This window comes from Lynx canadensis, chromosome B4 (assembly GCF_007474595.2).
Source record: "Lynx canadensis isolate LIC74 chromosome B4, mLynCan4.pri.v2, whole genome shotgun sequence".
In the NCBI taxonomy this organism is placed as follows: Eukaryota; Metazoa; Chordata; class Mammalia; order Carnivora; family Felidae; genus Lynx; species Lynx canadensis.
The window spans coordinates 94,542,183-94,567,673 of record NC_044309.1 but is presented as its reverse complement, the minus strand read 5'-3'; the positions used below and the strand labels follow the sequence as shown (position 1 = coordinate 94,567,673).

The window sequence follows — 25,491 nt, the reverse complement described above, 5'->3', positions numbered from 1 at the left end:
CGCGTGAATGAAGGAGCTCAGTGCTCTTAGAGCTAGGACACACCTTGTTCAGAACCGTCTCCCTCTCTTAAGAGATAATTTGGTGAAAAATAGTGGAGAGGCAAAGGGAAGTGTTGGAAGATATGTTTTCCCAATCTTTGAGGGTCCCTTGATGAAGAGTCACAGAAATGACTGAAGACTGAGGGAACAGCGCAGTTTTCCTTTTTCAAGCAGGAGTCAAAAGGTATTCTTCAATAATGGAAACTGGGGATCGTACTGTGAGGTCAAGACTTGTGCAGGGGTCCTTATCTCTAAGTGCAAGTTTCATCTCGCGGAATCAAATGAAACCAAGACCCTTTTTTAAAACCGTGGTGTTCTAAACGTAAAAAAAAAAAGAAATAGAAAAGAACACAGACCACTCTCTTTTAATGTTTTTAAGTAGCAGAAATCATAATGGTTTGTATACTACACTGTACAATTATATACTGTTACTTTCCAAAGAAAATTAACTTCTTATAGGATTTTCTGAAATGGTTACTCCATACGGTTAAGAGCTTGACCCTTCAGCCATCGCTACGACACATGGCATACAATCTATGAGGTTCCAAGTCTTCCAGTTGTGCCGGTCTCTGCTGCCATTGAGGGAGGAGCCTCTCAGAGACCTCTCGTAGCCCCTTCCATCTCCTGCACCAGGAAACAGCCTCCGCAGGTAGATGTGTGCCGATAAGCGCAGTTTCTGTGCTTTGCTTGCCACAAGCCTACTCCCCTTTAAGAGAATTTGCGCTTCTTCATGGCTTCTGCTTTGACTGCCAGGCTCTTGGCACAGATGGTCAGGACCACAATGAGAACGCCCACCACAAATGTCACCAGGGGCCAGAGAAAGCAATGCAGGAGGACAATCTCATCATGCGTGCGATGAAGGAGCACATCATCTGGTCTGCAAGACAGTGGAGAATGGGAAAGAAAGAGTGGTCAACTGCCTTGACATGGCATAGATCTACACCCTGGAGCTCAGCTTGCTTTCTAGCCCAAAGGGAATAATCATTGAAAGTGAAGACCATGCTCTGGCTATAAATACTGTATTTTGAGGTTCAAATCCATTACCAAAAGTTCTGAGGTCTTGAATCAAGTAATTGGTACAAATTTGCATATTATCTATAATATAATTTACACGTTGTGAAATGCAATCTTTTACATTACTATTTTCCTGCATTTTAAGTTGTCTAACATATTCCATTTTCTCACTCACCCTTTAATGAATGCTGGTCAAAGTGGCATGAATCAGTCTAAAAAATTACTTGTGGGTTGACATTCTCAAACCCAAAGTAGACCTCAGCACTTAGGTGGGACCCAAATGATCTTAATTCATAAAAATAATAAAGTCGCTGTTTGAATTTAGTCAGAAAGATCTGTGGTGTAGTCTTCAGGTCAACTCAGCTCCATTATGTGAAGGTTTTTTATTAATGAACAGATGAGTGAAATGGTTAGATTTAGTGCATTTTTCCATGCTTCTGGGTGGGATCAGTCATCAGTTTAAACTACTGACTACTTTCTTGATAAATTTTGCAAAGTCTTCGCAATATATTTCTATCTTACCAACACAGGACCCCGCTTTCAATTCCAGCACTGGTCTCATTCTCAAGAAGTAAAAATGAGATGTGTTCCACAAGCCATGATTTCTCATCTCTGGCCATTAGAGAGAGAGCTTGGGACTTTAGCTTTCATTCAAGAGGTTTACATTTTGTGAGATATTTCCATTTCATCCCCAGGAAGCTTTGTTCTATTTAAAAAAAATTTTTTTTAAATGTTTATTTATTTTTGAGAGAGAGAGAGAGAGAGAGAGCGCGCACACACACAGGTGGGGGAGGGGCAGAGAGAGATGGGGTGACATAGGATCTGAAGTGGGCTCCATGTCAACAGCAGCGAGCCTGATGCAGGGCTCAAACTCATGAATTGTAAGATCATGACCTCAGTTAAAGTCAGATGCTCAACAGACAGAGCCACCCGGGCGCCCCAGGTTTGTTCTATTATCCTAGAGTAGCAGTGCTTCCTCCAGACAAGGAAGAAAATGATGCAGAACAATTAATTCAATTGCCCTCAAGAACATCAGAAGCTTTAGAGTACAAGGGCAGTGCATTTAACAAAGAAATGCCTTCTTGAGGAGCTCTCACTGATCACAGCTTTCATAATTCAAGATCAATTTTTCCAGAAGATTGACAAAGAATGTTGGGTATTTCTCTTTTACCTATAATGCAACCATCATGCAGCATTAACAGTTTTGCAGCTTAGTTTTGAAATTACATAATCCTTGCCCCTTTTTTGTGCATAATATCATTTAAGATTTTGCACATTAAGTGAGATTTTTATTAACATTTTATTTCATATTATTTCAGTTAAAATTTGTACTAGATAAATGCAGAGTCATTGTAACAATTAAGCAAAAAGCATTCCAGCTTGCAGAAGTTACTCTTTTTTCTGAATTCCTGTAGCAACACATTGTCTTCAAGACTTGTGCTATCATTAACTTATGATACATGTTAATGTACATATCCTTTTCTCCTGGAAGGCCCTTGACTTTGTCATTGTATGTTACTCTACACATAGATGTTGCTAAATAACCACTTGCTACTGATGACCGGGAAACTGTCTCTGTTTCAACATGTTATCCATGCAAAATTTCAAGAACCTTAAGCCTTGAGTGTAGACAGTAGAGGCCTAGGTCCAAATACAGTCAGGGCACAATATACTTAAGTCCTATGTTACAGTCTTTAAAACCCCAACCCCCAGCACTGCCACCATTATTTTCCCAGCCACAAGAACTCACAGCTGTCAGCTACCCCCACCAGAGTGTGCAAAGGAAGTAAAAGCTCTCTCGGTTTCAGATCTCACATTGAGGTCTTTAATCCATCTTGGGTTTATTTTTGTGTATGGTGTGAGAAAGTGGTCCAGTTTCATTCTTTTGCATGTAGCTGTCCAGGTTTCCCAGAACCATTAATTGAAGATACTGTCTTTTTCTCATTGTATATTCTTGCCTCCTTTGTCATAGATTAATTGACCATATAAGCATGGGTTTACTTCTAGGTTCTCAATTCTCTTTCGTTGATCTATGTGTCTATTTTTGTGCCAGTACCATACTGTTTTGATTGCTACAGCTTTGTAGTATAGTGCATCTTGAAATCTGGAATTGTGATACCTCCAGCTTTATTCTTCTTTCTCAAGATTGTCTTGACCATATCACAATAAAAAGCTTTTGCAAAGCAAAGGAAACCATCAACAAAACAAAAAGGCAAATTACTAAATAGGAGAAGATATTTGCAAATGACATATTCAATAAGGGATTAATATCCAAAATATAAAGAGAACTTATACAACTCAACACCAAAAAATTTAATTAATAAATTACATAATCTGACTAAAAATGGGCAGAAGACCCAAACATTTTTCCAAAAAAGAAATAACACGGCCAACAGACACCTGAAAAGATGCTCAACATCACTCCTCATCAGGGAAATGCAAACCAGAACCTCAATGAAATATCACTTTACACCTGTAAAAATGGCTAAAATCAAAAAGACAAGAAATAACAAAGATTGGCAAGGATGTGGAGAAAAAGGAACCCTTGTGAACTGCCGGTAGGAATGTATATTGGTGCAGCCATTGTGGAAAATAGTATGGAGGTTCCTCAAATAATTAAAAGTAGAGATATTATATGATCCAATATGGGTATTTACCCAATGGGGGGAAAAACACTAATTGAAAAAGATATATGCACTCTTATGTTTACTGCAACATTATTTACAATAGCCACGATATGGAAGCAGCCTAAGTGTCCACTGATAGACAAATGGATAAGGAAGATGTGGAAATATATAAATTATTATACAGCCATAAAAAAAGAATGAGATCTTACCACTTGCAACAACATGGATGGACCTAGAGGGTTTTATGCTAAGTGAAATAAGTAGGACAGAGAAAGACAAATACCACATGATTTCACTTATATGTGGAATCTAAAAAACAAAACAAAAGCATAAACAACCATAAAGTAGAGTCAGACTTATAAATATAGAAAGCAAACTGATGGTTGCCAGGGAGAAGGTGTTTGGGGCGGGGGGGATGGGCAGAATGGGTAGAGGGAAGTAGGAGGTATAGGCTTGCAGTTATGGAATGAAGAAGTCATGGGAATGAAAGGCAGAGCCTAGGGAATATAGTCAATGGTACTGTAATAGTGTTGTATGGTGGCAAATGGTAGCTATAGGTGTGGTGAGCATAGCATAACATATAGACTTTTGAATCACTGTGTTGTACAGCTGAAGTTAATGTAACATTGTATGTCAATTATACTCAAATAAAAAATAAGATAAACTGCAGTATTACTGATTTTTTTTTTTTTAATCTGTCTTGGGATGGCCTTCCTCCCTCACTTCCTTCCCACCTTCTTTTCCCCTTCGCTCTCTTCCCCTTCTTTCTTGGACAGTTCTATTCCTCCAGAATCTATTGGTGCAAAGATGAACTACATTCTTCACCAAAAGGGTGAGAGTGCATAAAAATGTAAATGCACTTAATACACAGAACTGTATGCTTACAAATGGTGAAAATGGCAAAAAAGGGGGGGGGGGTAAGGACTTGTATTTTTAACACTATTTTAAGTAATTTGCATGTAATTTCCATAAGTGTTTTGCGGTTAATTTTCCAGTAAAGTGCTTCATTAAGTATCATCTTTTGTGTTCCTTCTTGAATCACTATTAATGATACTAAATCCTTTACCACAATACTGTACAGTTGAACCAGGAAAACAGCCACAGATGAAGGTGGTTGGAACCACTATACATATTTCCTGAAACATTTAATAAAAAAAGAATGTGAGTAAAAAGGAAAGGAGGAGTGAAAATAAGAACTGAAAATGCTGGACCCGGATATTTGTTTTATTTAGAAACTTCTTGGCATCCCAACTGCTATAAGAGCCCTTGGGGCAAAATTTTATTTTAATATTTCAAGTGACAAAACATCATTCACTGGAGATAGCTATGTTGAATCCGTAGCAGCTTCAAAGCAGTCTTTGAGGCAGAAATATTATATAAAAATGTTCATATTTCTTTAAAAATAATTAATGTCTGTTTCCATTTCATACAGTTCTAAGATGCCCCATAGTATCCTTCAATGGGAAGGAAGGGTAGCAAAATATGCCACTTTGGCATAAGGTTATTTTGAGCTGAAGCTAATTGAAAAGAGAGATAAGAAAAGCTCTCTGCCCTCCTCTTATTTGCCTAAAAGCAAGACATACATTTATAAAGGTGCCTTTCTTCCTCTCTCTTCCAGGAAGGACAAAAGTTAATCATTGGAGACAATTCTAGACCTTTATCAGCCCAAAAATGGCACCAGAGTAAATTATATAACAAATTTTCCTAACTAGCTCTTACTTTCCATCAGTTTCCCCATATATTTACCTTTCTACATTTTGCTGCCCTAGAAACTCAAAGTCCTTTTCCTTTGTCATATCACTTCTCTAAATATGTATTGCCTTTTTCTTTAAAAAAAATTTTTTTTTAATGTTTATTATTTATTTTTGAGAGAGAGAGAGAGAGAGACAGAGCACAAGCAGGGGAGAGGCAGAGAGAGAGGGAGACACAGAATCCAAAGCAGGCTCCAGGCTCCAAGCTGTCAGCATAGAGCCCAATGTGGGGCCTGAACCCACAGACTATGAGATCATGACCTGAGCTGAAGTCAGACGCTTAGCTGACTGAGCCACCCAGGCGCCCCTGTATTGCTTTTTACTTAAAGATGCTATATAAGCCCAAGTTCTAACCACCTCTTTGAGCTATACATCACTGAGTGCTTCCACATGTACACATGATGCACATGTTAATAAACTTCTGTTTTTCTCTTCTTAATCTGTCTTTTGTCAGTCTAATTTACAGAGCCCTAGCCTATGAATCTAAGAAGGGTAGAGGGAAAAGTTTTTCCTCCCTTATAGGAAAAAATGATTTCTCAGCATAGTAATGCTTAAGTTCATCATTCAGTTAATAGGATTTACTGAGATTATCTTTCAATTGATCCTGTGATGTAATTAAAGTCTGGTTCATTTAACTGGGACTTTAGTGTCTTAATTTAAAGCACTCCACTACCTCAGTTCCCTCCAATTTTAGGAGGCAGCTTTGGGTTTAGAATGCAGTTTTCCATAAATCTATAATGGTAGGACTGAAGGGGAACTTTTTTAAAAAAATTACTATTTTCAAAATTTGGCAAACTGGATAAATGGCCTGATGAGATCTGAATACGATGTAGTATAATCAGGATAGTGATGAGGATGTAGGCAATATGAAAAAAAAAAAAAGGATGATTACTCTGTATTTGAAGACTTCAAAAAACTAAACAAGGTATTTTCTTTCGAGTGTGTAAAAATACTAATAGCAAGCACTTTTAAATCCTAAGAGGGAGTGGGTACAAGTGTCATAAAACAAGAGAAGTGCTACGAGTACCCTTAGAAATACTTTCCTAAAGGTTGGACTTACCGTGAATAGAGCCTTGAAAGTATATTGTGAGTACATTCTTAAATAGTTAGCATTTGTTAAGTGTTTACTACCCTTCAGGTGCTCGGATAGAGTGTTTAATCTCACTTCATCCTTAAAATAACCCTGTGATGGCCAAATTTTTCATTGTCATTTTAAAATAAGAGAAACTAAGGCAAAGAAAAATTAGTTTACTCAAGATTACACAACTTAAAATAATGACACAGTGATTCGGAAACCCTATCTGTATGACTTTCAAACCTGTACTATTTATTTACCCCTCAGCTGGCTTTTCTCGAATTCAAGCCACCTCTGGTATTTGCTGAAATGCAACTTCTTGAATCTCAACTCCTGGCTGACTACATCAGAATAGGGGTTGTAGGACCCAGATACCTGCATTTTTGAGAAGCTCCTGGGTGATTCTAATACATAATCAAGTTTAGGAAGCGCTGTGTAAAGCTCTAATAGTTTAAAAGAAAAAAAAAAATTGGTGTGAAACATAGAGCTACTTATCTGGCTGTTTCTGAAACTGTCTTAACTGATTCTTATATCCGGGTTATTGTCATGGCCGTCACATGCTCTTGTGCAGAGTGTTTGGTGCATGAAGATGTCCTGGAATAAGACTGGAGGAGAGAAGGGGTGAGGTGAGGGGTAATGGAGGTAACATGGGAGGCAGAAATCCAGCCCTGATACTAGATTTGCTCAGAGGGAGCTTTTGTCCTAATTGGCAAAAAGGTACCCTATCAGCTAGCAGTAGACCTAGTTGTACCAGATAAAAAAGACAAAAATGTGGTATACATCCTAAATATAAAAAATATATTCTCTTTGACTTTGCCTCACCAAATGAGATTTCTTCTAATTCTCAATACCTGTTCTGTTCACTGACAGTGAGAGAAAATGGTGACCTCTTTTTTTTTTTTTTTTTTAGGCTGGAAAATTAAACTTTAACTTATCTCAACCAGTTCATGTAAAAACCTGAACTGCATAAGTTACTAGTGTCCCGTGATGGTAACTGTACCAGTGAAGAGAAAAGATGATGATCCATGAGATCCTACAGGAAGTAGAAATCTTTTTAGATTTATTACTTAAGAACTTTCCTTTTCATGTTCATGTAGACTACTAGAAAGTTCAAGTTTTGGCCTGCCTTAGCAAGATCATACAACTTTTTTTTGCCAGTCAGACCCCTCATGCTTTGTCTTATTTTCTGCACATGTTGCTAATTTATTTTATCTTGCTAAATTCTGTCAATCTTTAGAGCACTCATTAAACCCTTCTTAGAGTAGGTATATATCAATGATCTACATTTGCATATCAGGTACTCAATAAACCTTAAAAACTTTTTTAGTTGTCAGCTTTATCCATATTTCCATGAGAAACAATATACTACATCATTACAGGAACTTGCACTTATGTATGTATTTTGTTGCAATCTTAAAGTCAATAAATGCTTCATTATATCACAACCATAACATAATTCTTTAGGCATAATGTCAGTCCAACATGCCAGGCCTCTGGCATAGAAGCACAGCCAAATGACATGAAAAATGTAATGATTTCATCCTCCAAATCTTCTGAATAGGTCCTCTCTATTCTTGCTCTAAGCCTTGCTTATTATTTATAACATGACCTACTTTTTGAAAGAATCTTAAAGAGGTAACAATAAAAACAAGACCTAAGTACAATAAAACCCTTAAACTGACAGTAAAGAGCAAATACAATGTAATTAGGATGAGAGAAAGAAAAAAAAAAAAAAAAAAGGAAGTCCAGGCTAAGAAAAGCTCCTGCTTTAAGCATAAGTGGAACTTAACCTCTCAGCATCCCAGTACCCAAGGGAAAAAGAACAGAGATGAGTTACACAGCTGCCATTAGATTGAAAAAAAAAAAAAAAAAAAAAAAGGAAGCATGCCAATTCATCAGAACAAACGCTTTGCTAGGGCTACACTTAATAAATGAGGTGGTGTGTATTTTTACATAAAGTAATCTGTGTAACACATTTGAAAGGCTAAGACCAGCTTTACAAAGCTAGCTAATGAAATTATGTGAGGAATTTTTGCAATACTAATTCTCAGATCTACTGAATCAGATTGAGGTTTTAAACAGCTTTCCAGGTGATGCCAATGATTACTCACATCTGGAAATAAGTGACTTAATGCTTTTTAAATATCAAATGTATCAGCTTGGTTTTTGACAATAACTTAAGAGCAAATCGTTCAAGACTGGAATCACTGACAAGCATTCTATGTGGCTGGTTGAAGGGAGCGTCTTCTGTCAGGTTAGAGTCCTGACATGGAAGTGACAAAATGATACTTTATAACAAAAACCGAAAACCTGACATGCATTCATTCCCAGATTATTTTGTCTATTGGAGCTAGGTTTCAGACAGCCTTTGAAAGTTTTCTCTAAAGTCTCAAATGTATCAACAGATATTTTTTTCAATATATGAAGTTTATTGTCAAATTGGTTTCCATACAACACCCAGTGCTCATCCCAAAAGGTGCCCTCCTCAATACCCATCACCCACCCTCCCCTCCCTCCCACCCCCCATCAACCCTCAGTTTGTTCTCAGTTTTTAAGAGTCTCTTATGCTTTGGCTGTCTCCCACTCTAACCTCTTTTTTTTTTTTTTTCCTTCCCCTCTCCCATGGGTTTCTGTTAAGTTTCTCAGGATCCACATAAGAGTGAAACCATATGGTATCTTTCTCTGTATGGCTTATTTCACTTAGCATAACACTCTCCAGTTCCATCCATGTTGCTACAAAGGGCCATATTTCATTCTTTCTCATTGCCACATAGTACTCCATTGTGTATATAAACCACAATTTCTTTATCCATTCATCAGTTGATGGACATTTAGGCTCTTTCCATAATTTGGCTATTGTTGAGAGTGCTGCTATAAACATTGGGGTACAAGTGCCCCTATGCATCAACACTCCTGTATCCCTTGGGTAAATTCCTAGCAGTGCTATTGCTGGGTCATAGGGTAGGTCTATTTTTAATTTTCTGAGGAACCTCCACACTGTTTTCCAGAGTGGCTGCACCAATTTGCATTCCCACCAACAGTGCAAGAGGGTTCCCGTTTCTCCACATCCTCGCCAGCATCTATAGTCTCCTGATTTGTTCATTTTGGCCACTCTGACTGGTGTGAGGTGATATCTGAGTGTGGTTTTGATTTGTATTTCAAATCAAAATGATGATGAGGAGTGACGTTGAGCATCTTTTCATGTGCCTGTATCAACAGATATTTAATTGAGATGCCACAAGAGGAGACTATGTCATAGAAGGTTTTCAGGCAGGAACTGCTGACCACTGATTTCTAAGCTGGAAAACCTTGATGTGGGTATCAATAAATGTTTTCAATTTTAGCAATACTCTATGCTATGAGCTTTCTAGAAGGAGACTGAATTAAAATGCATCCCATGAAAATACTGACTTGACCTATTGATTGCTGATTTTTAAAAGACCTCAAAAGATTTTTTTCTACCAAAAGACATTGAAGATTAAATGATAAAAACACTGAATTTGGTTTTGGCATAAAGCTGTCCTTATTGAGAGTAATTAGCCAATATGTTTAGTTGCTGTTTGAAGCAATTATAAAACCTTGGCAACAGAAAAGTATGCTTGTCTTCTTAAATGACCACAGGAAGGCACTTGAACAGCTAATCTGAAAGCTGTATCAAGTTATGGTATAAATTACAGTGGGAATACGGAGACCAGAACACGGAGATCCTTTGCACTATTCTTTACGATGATTTGTTCTATCATGAGTGCATTTTTGCCAACTTGATTTCAGCAATGATATTGTGATAAGGGCTTTTAAAAGTTTGAGAAGTATTATATCACCATCACAGCTTTGGTCTGCAGATGATTCTTATCATTGGATGAAAGGCTGTTTATAGATGTAAAAATGTTATAAATACTTACATTTTCTTAACTATCTTCTCCAATTAGGTGAACTTACAGCTGTAATATTTAATTGTATAAGAGTTGTTCCTCATGCCTGACTATTCTTCATGGAGGAAATTAAATCAAGCCCCAGAACTGCAGTTTCTAGAGAGAAAAATTTACATTTGCCTTTGGCCAGATATACAGCAAACTGGCAGGTGTGTTATTTTGGAGCAATGAAGGGTTGAATTAATTTTAAATAGGAAAGATTGTGCCTTAAGTCCACCCTGATGGTAAGTCCTAAGTAGCCTTGCAAGTGTAGGGGAGTATTTCAGAACATGATCTTTAGTTAAACCTGGGTTTAAATATGGGCTTTACAACTTGCTAACATGATTTTAGGAAAAATACTTAAGGAAGGAAAGAAGGAAGGAAGGAAGGAAGGAAGGAAGGAAGGAAGGAAGGAAGGAAAGAAAGAAAGAAAGAAAGAAAGAAAGAAAGAAAGAAAGAAAGAAAGAAAGAAATACTTAATCCCTCCCTGTCTTAATTGTGTCATCTATAAAGTGGGGATATTAATATCTACCTTCCAGGATCGTCCTGAAGAGTAAATGAGACAATGTCTGCCAAGTGTTTAAGCAGATGACTGCCTAATAGTGAGTATTTAATATTCAGTAAGGGGTGGTAATAATAATGATTATCATTACAGATTTGGGGTTCACAACTCAGAAGATGATTTTAAAATGTTGGCAGTAATGTATCATTTGCAAATATCTTCTACAGTCTACGACTGTCTGGTTGAAGTCACAGGAAATTCCTTTAATCAAATTATAATTTCTTTTGGTATAGATGTCTTCATTCCCCTGGGCCTCCTATACCTTTGTAGTCTGCTTTCTGGTCCTATAACAGGCGGCTTAAAGGAAGAAACAGAATAGGTCTAACCAGCAAATGATTCCTTTCAATTCCAATACGTGCATCAGGAAAAAAATTCAACAACACTAATCTCTTGATTAGAACCACAAATAGAAGTTACCCCTAAATTTTTCTCTCAAGCCATCATTTAACATCATTAAATTACCCAATTGGAGATTGGGTTTAGCAACTGTTTTCCGATGGTTAAGATGGCTGTCCTTACAAGTACAAGGTCTTAGGTCTTATAAAGCAGAGGCCCGGCGAAACCATTGAAGCCCTCAGCTCCCAGAGGAACACACTTCTTTTAAAGTTTTATTCACACTGTGTGGTAATTACTTTTTATATCTGTCTGTTTTCCCAACCTAATTCGAAGAACCCTGAGGTAAGGAGCCTATTAGGGATATTGCCTGCCTGAGAAGACGTCTCCAGAGTGCTCAGAAAGAAAGAGGGGTTACTGTCAAGGCCTGCAAACCAAGAAGATGCTTATGACTTGTTGTCTTAAAAAAAAAAAAAAAAAAAAAAAAAAAAAGCAAACCAATGATCCATCTTATTCTGAGGCAGAGCAGGTTGGTATAAGAAGGTTTTAATTATACAACATTTGTTGTTCTTCTATCAGGAAAAAAAAAATGGAAAGAGAATTTTTAAATTATCTAGATATTCTCGGAGATGAGGCAAGAAATGGCATTAAATTTATATTAAATCCCCTTCCTCTCCCACCTGCCCCCGCAAGCTGCTTAGGAAGAGTCACCTGCGTCAGTGACCGGGAATGCTGGATGGAGAGCATGACTTTCAGTTGGCTGATTTCATCAGAGAAGTGAAGGATTTTGTAAACCAGATGACGGTTTTGGTCCAGCAATTCCTGTGAGCTTTTCTTAAGAAATGTATTACTGTTCTTCATGGCAGCTTGGTCTGTGGCGTCTCTGAGTTACCAGGTAAATTATTTATTTCACATAGGGCCACAGGTATTCTTTGGCCAAACTGCTTAAATTTAGAATTTAAGCAGATATACTGGAGAAAACAAGAAACCTACATTCTTCTATTTGAGACAAAGATAATTCTTATAATAGTTCTCACCTTGTGTATGTACTTTGTAGTTTCAATTTTATTTATTTAAAAAAAATTTTTTTTTAATTTATTTTTGAAAGAGAGAGATACAGAGCATGAGCAGGGAGGGGCAGAGAGAGAGGGAGACACAGAACCCAAAGCAGGCTCCAGGCTCCGAGCTGTCAGCACAGAGCACGACACGGGGCTCCAACTCACAAACCACGAGATTACGACCTGAGCCAAAGTCTGACGCTTCACCGACTGAACCACCCAGGTGTCCCTGTGGTTTCAATTTTAAAGTGAAAATACAATACCATTTTAAATCAGTGTGAAAAAGATGGATTATTCAATACATTGTGTTGGGACAATACTGGTCATTTGAAGAAAAAAAACATTTGCTCCCCATCTTCTTCTTTCCAAAAAACAAGAGAAAGAAAAAAAAAAAAAGAAAATCCAGACATATCAAAAACTTAGTTGTACAAAACAAACCACGAATGCTCTAGAAGAACACCTGAGTTATAGAAAATAACTTTGGAATGAGAAAAAAAAAATGGGTTTCGATTGTTTTTTTTTTTTTTGTATTAGTATGTTCCAAGTATTCTATTGTACTTACTTATACTAAGAAATTATTCACTGTTAATCAGAAATTAAGATTTAACTGGTGTCTTATATTTTAATTTGCTAAATTTGGCAAATTTCTGATTACCCTACTTTCTAAGTAAGACATAAAATGCAAAAGCCATTAAGAAAAGACAGATGATCCAACAAGAGAAACGTAAACATTTCTGTAAGCCAAAAACACTCCAGGGGCGCCTGGGTGGCTCAGTCGGTTGAGTGTCTGACACTTGATTTCAGCTCAGATCACAATCTCACAGTTCATGGGTTCGAGCCCCGTGTCAGGCTCTGTGCTGACAGCGTGGAGCCTGCTTGGGATTCTCTCTCTCCCTCTCTCTGGCCCTAAACATTAAAAAAATTAAAGAGAGATGGAAGGGAGGGCGCAGAACCAAGGGTGAATAAACAACAGTGACACGAAGCTACAGGCACACAGTCAGGAAGACAAAATCGGAACAAGAGGAAGTCAGGGAGAAATGCTGCAGACAATGAAAAAGGTAATTAGAGCTGGGTTTAAAGGAAGAATCAGAACAAAAACAGACAGGCTCCCTTCTTAGGACAAATGACACAGTGTTCACAGAGAGAACCCACAACTAATCAGCTCTCATTTTTCTTCTCTTCTCCATGGACGACAAATACTTTTCTATTCTATTTCATCTTTAAAATATTATTAGTCAAAACAAAACATTTTATTTTAATAACAAATTTGTTATTATTAAAGTACATTATGACCCAAACCAGGACAGCTGAAACCCAGGACAGCCGGGAGATGGTAAGAGATGACACGTCTAAGGGACTTCCTCTACTGGCTACAGGGGAACCACAGGCAAGAGTGTTTCTACTTCCAAAACAGGACTGATTTCCCACCTTTCCTTTTCTCATTAAAGTGGAAAGAATAGGGCTCTATGAAATTTTCATCACATCATCACTGCTTCCTCAACACAATGAGGTCTCCAGACAGAGACACACAGGTCTAATGGGGGAGCTGCGGGTCCCCAGAGAGAACACTAGATTTGGATTTTCCTAACACAGCAGGTAGGAGTTCTGAGTCTCCACTGACTTAGGGCCCATCACTCATCTCTCTACACCTCAGCTGCCTCATTTGTAAAATGGGAAATAAAACCCTTCTCAGGAGAGAAAATGAGGGTATTTCTGTGGAAAGCATTTTTCTATAAAACCATGTACAATATAGACAGCCTCTGTGAGGTAGTAAGACACATCTGAATTGGTCTTGGCCGCTGGTTCCTGAACTCAGCTCCTAAAACCCTACAAAATTCCTAAGTGATAAGAGAATTAGGAACATCTTTTGTTCTAATGAGGAGACTCTAGGAGGGCACCTGAAGGGCTGCTGGATGGCGGCTGGGCTGGTCTCCACAAAGACCAAGCCATGGTTAGAAGCTTGTAACTTTCAGCCCCACTGCCCTCCCTCTATCTACCATCTCTCTAGAGAGGTGCTGGAAACAGAGTTCATAATTGATCATGGCTTCATGATAAAGCCTCCATAAGTATCCCAACAGTACAGGGTTCAGTGAGCTCCGTCTGGTGAACACATGCACACCAGAAGGGTGACGCACACCATCTCCACAAAGACATAAGCTCCTACACTGGGAGCCCTCCCAGCCCTCACTCTATCTCTTTATCTGGCTGTTCATAGGTATCCTTTGTCATGTCTTTCAACAAACTAGTAAAATGTGCGTGTTTCCCGAATTCTGTGAGCCACTCTAGAAAATTAATCCAAACTGAGGAGGAAGTCATGGGAACCCCTAATCTGTAGCCACGTTGGACAAAAGTTGTGGGTAACCTAGGGACCCAATACTTACAACTGGAGTTTGAAGTCGGGGGGCAGTCTTGTGGGACTGAACCCTTTACCTGTGGGATCTGATTACTATCTTCCCGTAGACAGGGTCAGAACTGATTTACATTGTAGAACACCCGGCTGGTTATTATGGAGAATCACTTGGTATGGGGGAAAAAAAATCCTACACATTTGGTGATGAGAAGTGTTAGAAGTGAAGTGTTCTCTGCTAGGAATTGACCCAAGGGATACAGGAGTGCTGATGCAGAGGGGCACTTGCACCCCAATGTTTATAGCAGCACTCTCAACAATAGCCGAATTATGGAAAGAGCCTAAATGTCCATCAACTGATGAATGGATAAAGAAATTGTGGTTTATATACACAATGGAGTACTACGTGGCAATGAGAAAGAATGAAATATGGCCCTTTGTAGCAACGTGATGGAACTGGAGAGTGTGATGCTAAGTGAAATAAGTCATACAGAGAAAGACAGATACCATATGTTTTCAGTCTTATGTGGATCCTGAGAAACTTAACAGAAGTTTATGGGGGAGGGGAAGAAAAAAAAAAAGAGGTTAGAGAGGGAGACAGCCAAAGCATAAGAGACTCTTAAAAACTGAGAACAAACTGAGGGTTGATGGGGGGTGGGAGGGAGGGGGGGGTGGGTGATGGGTATTGAGGAGGGCACCTTTTGGGATGAGCACTGGGTGTTGTATGGAAACCAATTTGACAATAAATTTCATGGTAAAAAAAAAAGAAGTGAAGTGTTCTGTATGAGGAGTAAAGACACACAGTGGGGAGAGAAATGAGTTTTTTCATTATAGCCTTAAATAAAGCCCATACCCAAGTTTCCTAACCTGGGAGAGATGAATTTGTCTACCCACAGAATGTAACAACACGGAACCAGAGATTTTGAAAATTTGTGGCATTTTCAAAGCTTAAGAGTTGAAGGAAAGCTCACAGACATTCATTGTAAAAGTCAGCTACGCTGAGACCTCTCTATAAATTACTACCTGTTAGACCTCTCTATAAATTACTGCCTGTATATTTTCACTCCTGCTGTAACAAATTTAGTGGCTTAAACCAATGCAAATTTCTTCTCTTACTTTTCTGGAGGTCAGAAGTCTGAAATCTGAAGGTATTGGCAGGACTGTTCTTTCTGGATGCTCTAGAAGAGAATCTATTTCCTTGCCTTTTCCAGTTTCTAGAAGTTTCCTATATTCCCTGGTTCATGGCCCCTTCTTGGAATCACTCTTGCTACCATCATCACATCCACTACCCCTCCTCTCTTCCTCTTATAAAGACCTTGAGGTACATTTAGGGTGTAACTTTCCATAACAAGACTCTTTACTTAATCACATCTGCAGTCTTTTTTACCATATATAGTGTTGTAAGGTAATAAGGTATGTTGACACAAATCCATGGGGATTAGGATGTGGACATCTTCGGGAGCTAGTATTTAGACAACCACACTACCATAACCTGCTATCTTATATTATAAATAGTTCTTTACTAACACAAGTCTTCTACCCCTGGCCCTAATTAGTCATTCACAATTAAATCATCAACAGAAGCATCCCCCCAAAAAAGCACTAGATGATAAACTCCTTTCTATTATCCCCACCTGAGTTATAAAAAAAAATACTAAGAGGTCCAAACTCCCAGTTATGCAATAAATAAGTCACAAGGATGAGAAAGCACAGCACAAGAAATAGTCAATAATGTCGTAATAACTTTGTATGGCAACGAATGGTAAGGACACTTACTGTGCTGAGCATTTCATAACGTATAGAATTGTGGGAACACTATGTTGTGCCCTGAAAGTAATATAATATTGTGTGTCAACTCTACTTCAATTAAAGATACAAATCAAGGCTAAAGAGTGTTTTCCTTTTTGATCTTTTCCCAACATCTGTCCTTTTATTATGATAAAGGCATTCACTATAAAACACACCTGCCCAGAGATATTAACACTTTTCTTTTTTTCATCCGCAACATTTTCCTTCCGTTGTGCCTTTGCCTGCTTAGAGCTTCACTACTTCCTTTACCACCTGCTGCCCCTAATCGAATCAGTCATGGAACTTTGAAACTTTTAATACAATACATCACTGGAATCCTCCCTAAGGAATGGACACCCTGTTTACTACAGGATTTACTTTTTGTCTTAGTAGTACATCTTTGCAATTCCCTTTTAAATTTTATTCCTTACCAAGTGTTCAAAGATTCTTGATTCTTTTTTACTCAGATCTTTCACGAAACAATATGTCACTAATGGTTCTCCGTATTAATTTTAACCACAATCATATGCTCCGTCGTAAGTTTGACCTTCCCAAACTTTCTCTCCATTAGCTATCCTTCAGATCTTTTATTTTTAATTCTGAATTTAAAAAGTGAGGTAGAATTTCCACATGTGGAAAGAGAAGTAATAAGTATATAGTTTAGCCAGATCTTCATGTCATTTTAATACTGTTGATTTCTGATCTTTTTATTTCTATTTTATAAAAAGTTTTATAATTTCTTTAATCCATTTTACTATTTAAAAACTCACATTATCCCATACAATTATTTTTTCTCATATTTGAAGATTGAAAATGTATTATCAAATCAGATTTTAGCAAGAATTGGGGAAGCTTAAGGGTGGGCCATTATGTTCCCAAAGGAAGTCTTTCAGAGCCCATTTTCCATCTCAGCAATACCTATTCCTGGAGAAACATCCTCAGAAAATGGAAAATGTTTGATTTAGGACGTTAATGCTCAAAATGCCCTTCTGTTTTTCAATTCCTTATTTAGAGGAACTAATTCTTAAACATCAAGGAAACACACTGTAATCTAGCACGTCTGAGAATATGGTGATACAGAAGGGACTTCCTCAACAAGCTAGGGCTGAAAGAGACTGGAAACAACAGCACTAATTAAATCATGACATCCCAACATTCTCCTCACTGTTCAAGACAAAACAACAGGGCCTCTTATTCACTTTGTGAAGCCAAAACCAAAGTAGAAGAGAGAAGCTCTAATTATAGAAAAGCCTGCACACAATGAAAGGCTAGTCACCGAGCAAAGTAATTATGTGTTTTTTTCTCAAAATCTTCAAACAGGGTAGAGGCTCCCCTTTGAAATTACATAAGATGATACCCAAGGGCTCAAAAAGTTGAGCCAGTGCTTTCTATATCCATTCAATAACCATGATCCTAAGATCCTGATGTTCAAACCTACTCCACTGTTTCAGGAGAAGGAAGTCATGGGTTGCACCCAGCATAGTAACTGCACACATATAAAAAGACTTGTCTGAAAGATCACTTTAACAGCCACATTTTCTATCATCTCTCTAAGCTAAATCATGTTCTCAGCCCTTGCTCCAGGCAAAGAGGACACTGCAAACTAGCAGAGGATATAATCACAGATCACACACTTGCAACGTGGGCGTGAGAAACCGTTTCCAGGGAGAAATGACAAACATACTGATGCACCCAAAATATGCATATGAGCAGGGATTCCATTGGGTGTTTGTAAAGTTGGCAAGAGCTTCAGAATTTGGTTCTCAAGGAAATAAGGCGGGTAAGGAATCCCCCCAAATGTCAACGTGTCTTCTTACCATCTGAACAATACTGGGCACATTGTGCGCAGTTGAAATGTGGCATTTAAAAAAGGAGGTTGAGAAACATGTTCCCCGTGATTTTGACGTAGAATCAAGATGGCAGGCCCTCCTTAACTAGTAAAATATCAGTAGGGTCGGAACAATAAGGGCCCCCTCACCCACTCATGACTCAAATGCAAATACCCCCACAAAGAATCGTGGTCTCAGTGGGTCTGCCCAACTCCACAAAGCCTGGATTTTTTACCCAGTGGTTCCCCACACCTAGAAGAGCAGCACACTGTGCTAAGCTCAAAGTGAAAACTCCATAAATGTTAGTGTAACAAGAAGGGAATGGGGCGCCTGGGTGGCTTGGTTGGTTGAGAGTCCGACTTTGGCTCAGGTCATGATCTTACAGTTTTTGGGTTTGAGCCCCGCATCAGGCTCTGCACTCACAGTGCAGAACCTGCTTGGGATTCTCTCTCTCCCTCTCTCTCTGCTCCTCCCCCTCTCTCTTTCAAAATAAATAAAGAAACTTTAAAAGAAAATAAGAAGGGAATGAAAATCCAAAGCCATAGAGTTTTAGTTAAGCAAATCTGGGGGAGGGGGAGGGGGGGAAAGGAAGATCTTAGACTTCATAGGAATTCTTTCAAAGTCTACATATACTTGTTTGAAATTGTAAACACCATAGAGTTATTTGCATCAACAGTCATATGTATCTGCTTGTATTCTTACAGATCGTGACAACTATTTTCAGAACATTTCTAAGAGAAAGTGACCATGTTCACTATTCTTTGTCATTTTAAACTTTCTTTTCTTCCTGCTTAGTTATTTAAATATCTATCTCTAGCCTGTCCAATCAGCTCCTGTGCACCTAACTACTGTCACTGGTGGTTCCTCCTTCAATTCACCTGCCCCACCCCCACTTAGATGCTTTTCCCTGCTGCTCCCACACATAGCGCTGTCCCACATTGAGCACACTAGCAAAGGCAGCCAGCGCCTAGTGAAGTCAATACCAAACAGCCCAGGCAGGTGAAGAGACCTTCTGTATTCCCCAAACCTCTGAAAAAGATCTTGTATCCCATCCCACAACATAGTCCTAGGATATCATCATTAATGTCTGATTTGGTGAAGACCAATTCCTTATAATTAGATCTTCAATGAAGAAAATTAGCCAGTTACCACAATCTATTTTCTTTCATACACCTCTCCTAGCAGCATGGCTCCATTATTTTGGCAGCTCCGAAGAGAAGATCTGAAAAATGTATCCTGGGTGGCGGAAAAGTGAATTGCGTTTCTTCTTTATTTATATAAAGCTCAAAGGAAAGCTCAAGGGAAAAGCTCAAAGGAAACAGGGCTACCTCCTATTACAATATCATCATTCTATAAGTTTCCCAATTGTTAAGAACCCACTTTATTAAAATGTATTATGCACCAAATTATTGGTTTTTAATTAGAAAATTAGCATATATATACTTTGTTGCTGCATGTAGGAAGATAGAAATATGTTAGCAATGAATCATTCATCCTAACTCCTAAAATGTATAGTAAAGAGTACATGAAAAATAGCTCTATATTCTTTTTCGTTATAATTTGTTAAGCGGTTATTTCTCTTGGTAAAAGTACATTGAACATATACTGAAATACTTCTACACAGTAAAAGTAGTCAAATTAATTGCGAAGTTCTTTTCCTAACTGATAAATCACTATTTACAAAACAGAAGTTGTATGGAGAAATATGTGTAACACAATGATGACTTACAGTACAACAGAATTTTTTAAATTTGACTAATTAAAAAGACCCTGTCAGTCAATGTCAAAGTTTCTCTTGGATGTGCCAGTAACTTGACTTTACTGTGGTAACATGCAATATTCAAAACTCAAGAAAATACATGTAAATGGCCATCAGATTGTTGGACTAAACATGACAAAGAGTTTGAAAATCACTAAAAATTATAGGCATGGGTATTCCTATGGAAATTTGTTTTCTTTTCCTCTCCCATGAGACTAATATTAATGTCCCAGATAGGGGCCAATCCTTTAGGCCTTCAAGGTCCTGAAGCATGGAGCAAAGCTGCTAATAACCCAAGACAGACAGGTAGCTCGTTGTTATGAGCTACACACACTTTCATGTTGTTACCACAGCATAATTTAGCCTAAGCTGACCAAAACACCAAGATAAAGGCCAGAGACCCTACAATTTCATTAAGTAAACAGCCATGATGGTCGAAATGAGTCCTCTCTTGGTGTGCCTGGGTGGCTCAGTCGGTTGAGCGTTTGACTCTTGATTTTGGCTCAGGTCATGATCTTACGGTTCTTGAGTTCAAGCGCTGGGTCAGCCTCTGCGCTGATAGCACAGAGCCTGCTTGGGATTCTCTCTCTTCCTCTTTCTCTGCTCCTCCCCTGATGTACTCTATCCCTCTCAAAATAAAATAAAATAAAATAAACATTAAAAAAAAAGTCCTCTCTTAATCTAAAGCACAAGAGCAATTTAAAGATGCACATTTGAGCATCTTACAAGATCTTCCTGGTTCTCATTCTCTTCCAGTTAGCCATTCCACAACACTTGCAGAACACCTACAACGTGGCAGGCACCAGGGCTATGCTTATGCGGTGGCTCTCGCTGGCTGGCTATAGGCTGGACGGCAGGAACACTGTCTGCTAATGTCTGTAGTCCCATTACCCAGCACAACGCCAGGCACACATGCTAGGTGCTCTGTAAACGTTTGTTGTTTGCTTATCGTTGAAACGCACTTCAAAATGTAATGAACATTTGTACATAGGGCACAGGTAATAAAAGGGGAGTACTTAAGTGTGCCTGGGAAATAAAAAGACCTATCTTTTGAGAAGACATGAAAGAACAGGAGTTTAGAATCTAAGTTTCTTGGGAGAAGACAGTGTACACAAAGGCCCAAATCCTTTGGCATTGCGTATTATTTTGCCACTAACGGTACATTCAAAGAATCTTACAGTAGTTTCATTGATCAGAATTGATCGAGTCCCTTATATTTTCCTATCTCATATGGACTGGAATCCTGGGCTGATATCGGCAGCAGTACAGCAGAGTGTTTAAGAATATGGACTCTGGGGGCGCCTGGGTGGCGCAGTCGGTTAAGCGTCCGACTTCAGCCAGGTCACGATCTCGCGGTCCGTGAGTTCGAGCCCCGCGTCGGGCTCTGGGCTGATGGCTCAGAGCCTGGAGCCTGTTTCCGATTCTGTGTCTCCCTCTCTCTCTGACCCTTCCCCGTTCATGCTCTGTCTCTCTCTCTGTCCCAAAAATAAATAAACGTTGAAAAAAAAAATTAAAAAAAAAAAAAAAAAGAATATGGACTCTGGAAGTACAGTGCATAGGTCTGAATCTTGCTTCTGCCTCTTGCCAGCCATGTGACTTGGGCAAGTTGATTAACAACTCTGTGCTTCATTCCCTCATGTTTAAAGTGAGGATTATGGCAGTAATGTCTTTTAGGGGTGTTGTATGGACTCAACGAGATTCAGTGTATAAAGCATTTAAACAGTTTCTGGAACAGAGTAAACACTCTATGAAGGTGTTGGTCACTACTGAGTAAGGCCAGGGGAAGACTAGCAGCTAAACAGTCAGGTGTCTGTCTGTTACCCAGTCCTTTCTGGTATTTTTACCAATAACTTGGATAAGGGACTCGAAGTCATTTTGATTTACAATTACGATAACATTTTATGATGAAAGAAATAATAAATATGGTATGTGCCAGAATCAAGATTCAAAATAACCACAAGAGGGTGGAACAATCAGAAAAAGCAACAATATATATTTAAACAGGGATAGATTTTAAATTCTTGCATTTAAATCCACAACACCATTCTCACAAGTTTAGAAATGGCGGGGGCAGGGGCAACCTGTTTTAAGAACAGCATGTATAGGGGCACCTAGGTGGCTCAGTCAGTTGAGCGTCCGACTTCAACTCAGGTCATGATCTCATCGTTCGTGAGTTCAAGCCCCGTGATGGGCTCTGTACTGACAGCTCAGAGCCTGGAGCCTGCTTCGGATTCTGTCTCTCCCTCTCTTTCTGCCCCTCCTCCGCTCATGCTCTATCTCTCAAAAATAAATAAACATTCAACATTAAAAAAAAAAAAAGAATAGCATATATAAAACAGATGTGGGAGGAGTAAGTTTGATTAATTATAAGCTCTGCATGAATCAACAATGTGTTGTGGCTGCCAAAACAATGCTATGTCAGGCCCCATTAACTGACTTTAGTCTCTAGATTTAACAATCGTAGCAAAAATGTTCTAGCCTCCCCTGTATAGGCCAGCTTCAAACACAGTAAGAAGAGCATCGTAAACAATGACAACAGTGATGGCAGTGTAGACCGGAGAGCATCTACTGTCTGAGGGTCAGGGTCTCGGTTCAGATCTTACCCTGCTCCTCCCTGGCCATGTGACCTTAAAGACTGTTTCTTCTGCTGTAAAACTCGGATAATATGCTCTATGTTCCAACTGAGACCGCAGCACTACCCAAGATGAAATTTTTTTCATCTTGGTAATGTGGTAAAATATGTATGATATAAAATTTGCCATTTTAAATATATAATTTAGTAGCATTAATTACATTCATGATGTTGTGCAACTGTCACCATTAACGATTTCCAAAACTTTTTCATCCTTCCAAAAGGAAATTCTATAGCCATTAGTCAGTAACTCCCATTTCCCCCTTCCCCCAGTCCCTGACAACCTCTAATCTGTTTTCTGTCGCTATGAAGGTGCCTATGCTAGATATTTCCCAAATGAGTTGTTGACAATTAAAATTGTTTGCAGGGGTTCCTGGGTGGCTCAGTTGGTAAAGCATCCGACTCTTGATTTTGGCTCAGGTCATGATCTCACGGTTTGTGAGTTGAAGCCCCACATTGAATGCTGACAGTGGACCCTGCTTGGGATTCTCTCGCCCTCTCCCCCCCCCTCTCTCTCTCTCTCTCTCTCTCTCTCTCTCATGAAAAATAAATATATAAACTTAAAAAATATAAAAATGTTTGGAATTAGAATGGGCTTCTTTAGGGAGAGGTGATGTCCATGGTCACCATGTTCAAGTAGAAAATGGAAAATCTTTTTTTTTTTTTTTTAAATTTTTTTTTAACGTTTATTTATTTTTGAGACAGAGAGAGACAGAGCATGAATGGGGGAGGGTCAGAGAAAGAGGGAGACACAGAATCCGAAACAGGCTCCAGGCTCTGAGCTGTCAGCACAGAGCCCGACGCGGGGCTTGAACTCACGAACCATGAGATCATGACCTGAGCCGAAGTCGGACACTTAACCGACTGAGCCACCCAGGCGCCCCTGGAAAATCTTTTCAAAAAAATGTTGTGGCAGGGATTCACTTTGAGTTGGAGTGAATGACTAGATTGTCACCTAGGTTTGGATACCCTCTACCTGTGCTAGAAGCTAGTTCTGGCCCCATCTTATCTTAGACGAAACTGAGGCACAAGCTTTGTCAGTAAGTAGCCCAAGGTCACACATACGGTCACGAAGAGAGCTATGGTTAGAACTGAAGTCTCCTGACACACAGCCCTGCCCTGCATTCCACCCTCTGACGGCACTGCGCTCTGTGACCTACTTGTCCTACGGTTCTTGTAGTTTTCCTCCTAGATTCCCCCGGAGCTTTGTTTGATGGCTGCATCCATAGTCTTAAATGAAGAGTGATTTAATAACATCAAATTCTTCGCTTTATTGCCACATGACAAAAGCTGTTAGAAGATTAATCTGCAAGTATAAAAACACTTTGACTGACCATCAGAAAACAGACCCTCAGGTTTATAAGTCATGGACAGCCTTTGGGATGTCAGACTTTGAAAAAATTCTGCGATGAATTCTATGCGTATCCCGTGGCATACTTGGAGAAGCCACAGCAATCACTGCTTTTTTTTAAAAAAGTACAAATTTTGAGACTAGAGAGAGTTTTCAATTCTGATGTAATCTCCCTTAATATGTAACTAGACACAAATGTATATGGAAAAGATTCAATTTGGGTAAGATTCCAGATTCACTGTTTTGTTCTTTAAGACTCAAGCTATATCACTGGATTCAATGTCTAAAGAGAAAGCCAATATGTTCTAAAATTTTACTACAGAACCAGTCTCTTCTTTAATGGTACATTATAAGAAATACTTTTCAGAGTAAATAGTAACCCAAAGTAAAAAGCTCTATTAAAAATTGCATTTTTACCAAATATCAAGTCTAGTATTTAGTAATTCATCCACAACTCAATAAAATTTCCCTATGGAATTTGTTCAAATTATCAGTTCCTATCTTTATATACACATTTTCCCCCCATCTGTATCCCAAGAGATCTGCCAGTAAAGACGAGGCTTTTTCTTTTAGTAATTTGTCCTATAAAAAACCAAAGGAAAACTTAGAAGCCAATGAAACAAATTCGTCATATAAATATATTAAAAGAAATCTGGTTTTAGGGCCTCAGAAGTCAAAAACAAATGCAAAGACATTGCAAGACTCACTTACAATTGACCAATTGTTTTTTACCATATTGGTTATAAATATACGTAGAGGCACGTATACATGAATGTAAGTGGTGTCTGTCTCACGCAACAAGAAATCCAGAGGTCAGCAGGCCAGGGAAGGGGCAGCTGCTCAATGATGGTGCTGGAAGGCTGACTCTTTCTATCTTTTTGCTCTACTCTCCTCAACACATGGACGTCCTTCCTCATGCTTATCACCTCAAAGCTGCCCAATGGTTTCTGCACTCCTGGCATCAAGCCACGTCTCTCCACTTTTCTGCCAGAACAAAGGGAGTGGAAAAAGGAGGCAGTAGTACTTATATCAGGAAAGAAGAAGCTTTCCCAGAAACCCCCAGTTGATGTTGCCTCCAACAGTCACCCAGGACAGAAAGCCAGAGTCATCCAATTCCCTCCTCTTAACCTGCAGCCCTACCATGCATCATGCGCATCTATAAGTTGGTGGATTCCACTTCCTTAAAGTCTCGTGTCCATTCCCTCCCTTCTTTCCTCCATTAATTTCACCTTTGCCCAAGCTCTTTTCACCCCTTGTCCAGGCTGGTACAAAACCATCTTCCACACAGCCACCAAATGGGTCTTTCTAAAACACAAATGTGATTGTCACTCTTCCACCACACATCAAGTCTCAAACCCTTAGCATATATGATTCAACCTCTTCAGGTTCATCTATACTTTCCCCCTAAATGTACT

At 38.9% G+C, this 25,491-nt stretch overlaps 1 protein-coding gene across 1 annotated transcript in view; it reads right to left on the bottom strand.

The window, feature by feature from the left end:
- Positions 1 to 382: 382 nt before the first annotated feature.
- The window catches only part of KCNMB4 (potassium calcium-activated channel subfamily M regulatory beta subunit 4), a 62,897-nt gene continuing 37,788 nt past the window's right edge, over positions 383 to 25,491 (bottom strand). Inside the window, exon 3 of the mRNA XM_030323220.1 lies at positions 383 to 916. Coding sequence (XP_030179080.1) covers positions 748 to 916 — 169 coding nt within the window. The 3' untranslated portion in view covers positions 383 to 747. The remainder of the gene's footprint in view (positions 917 to 25,491) is intronic.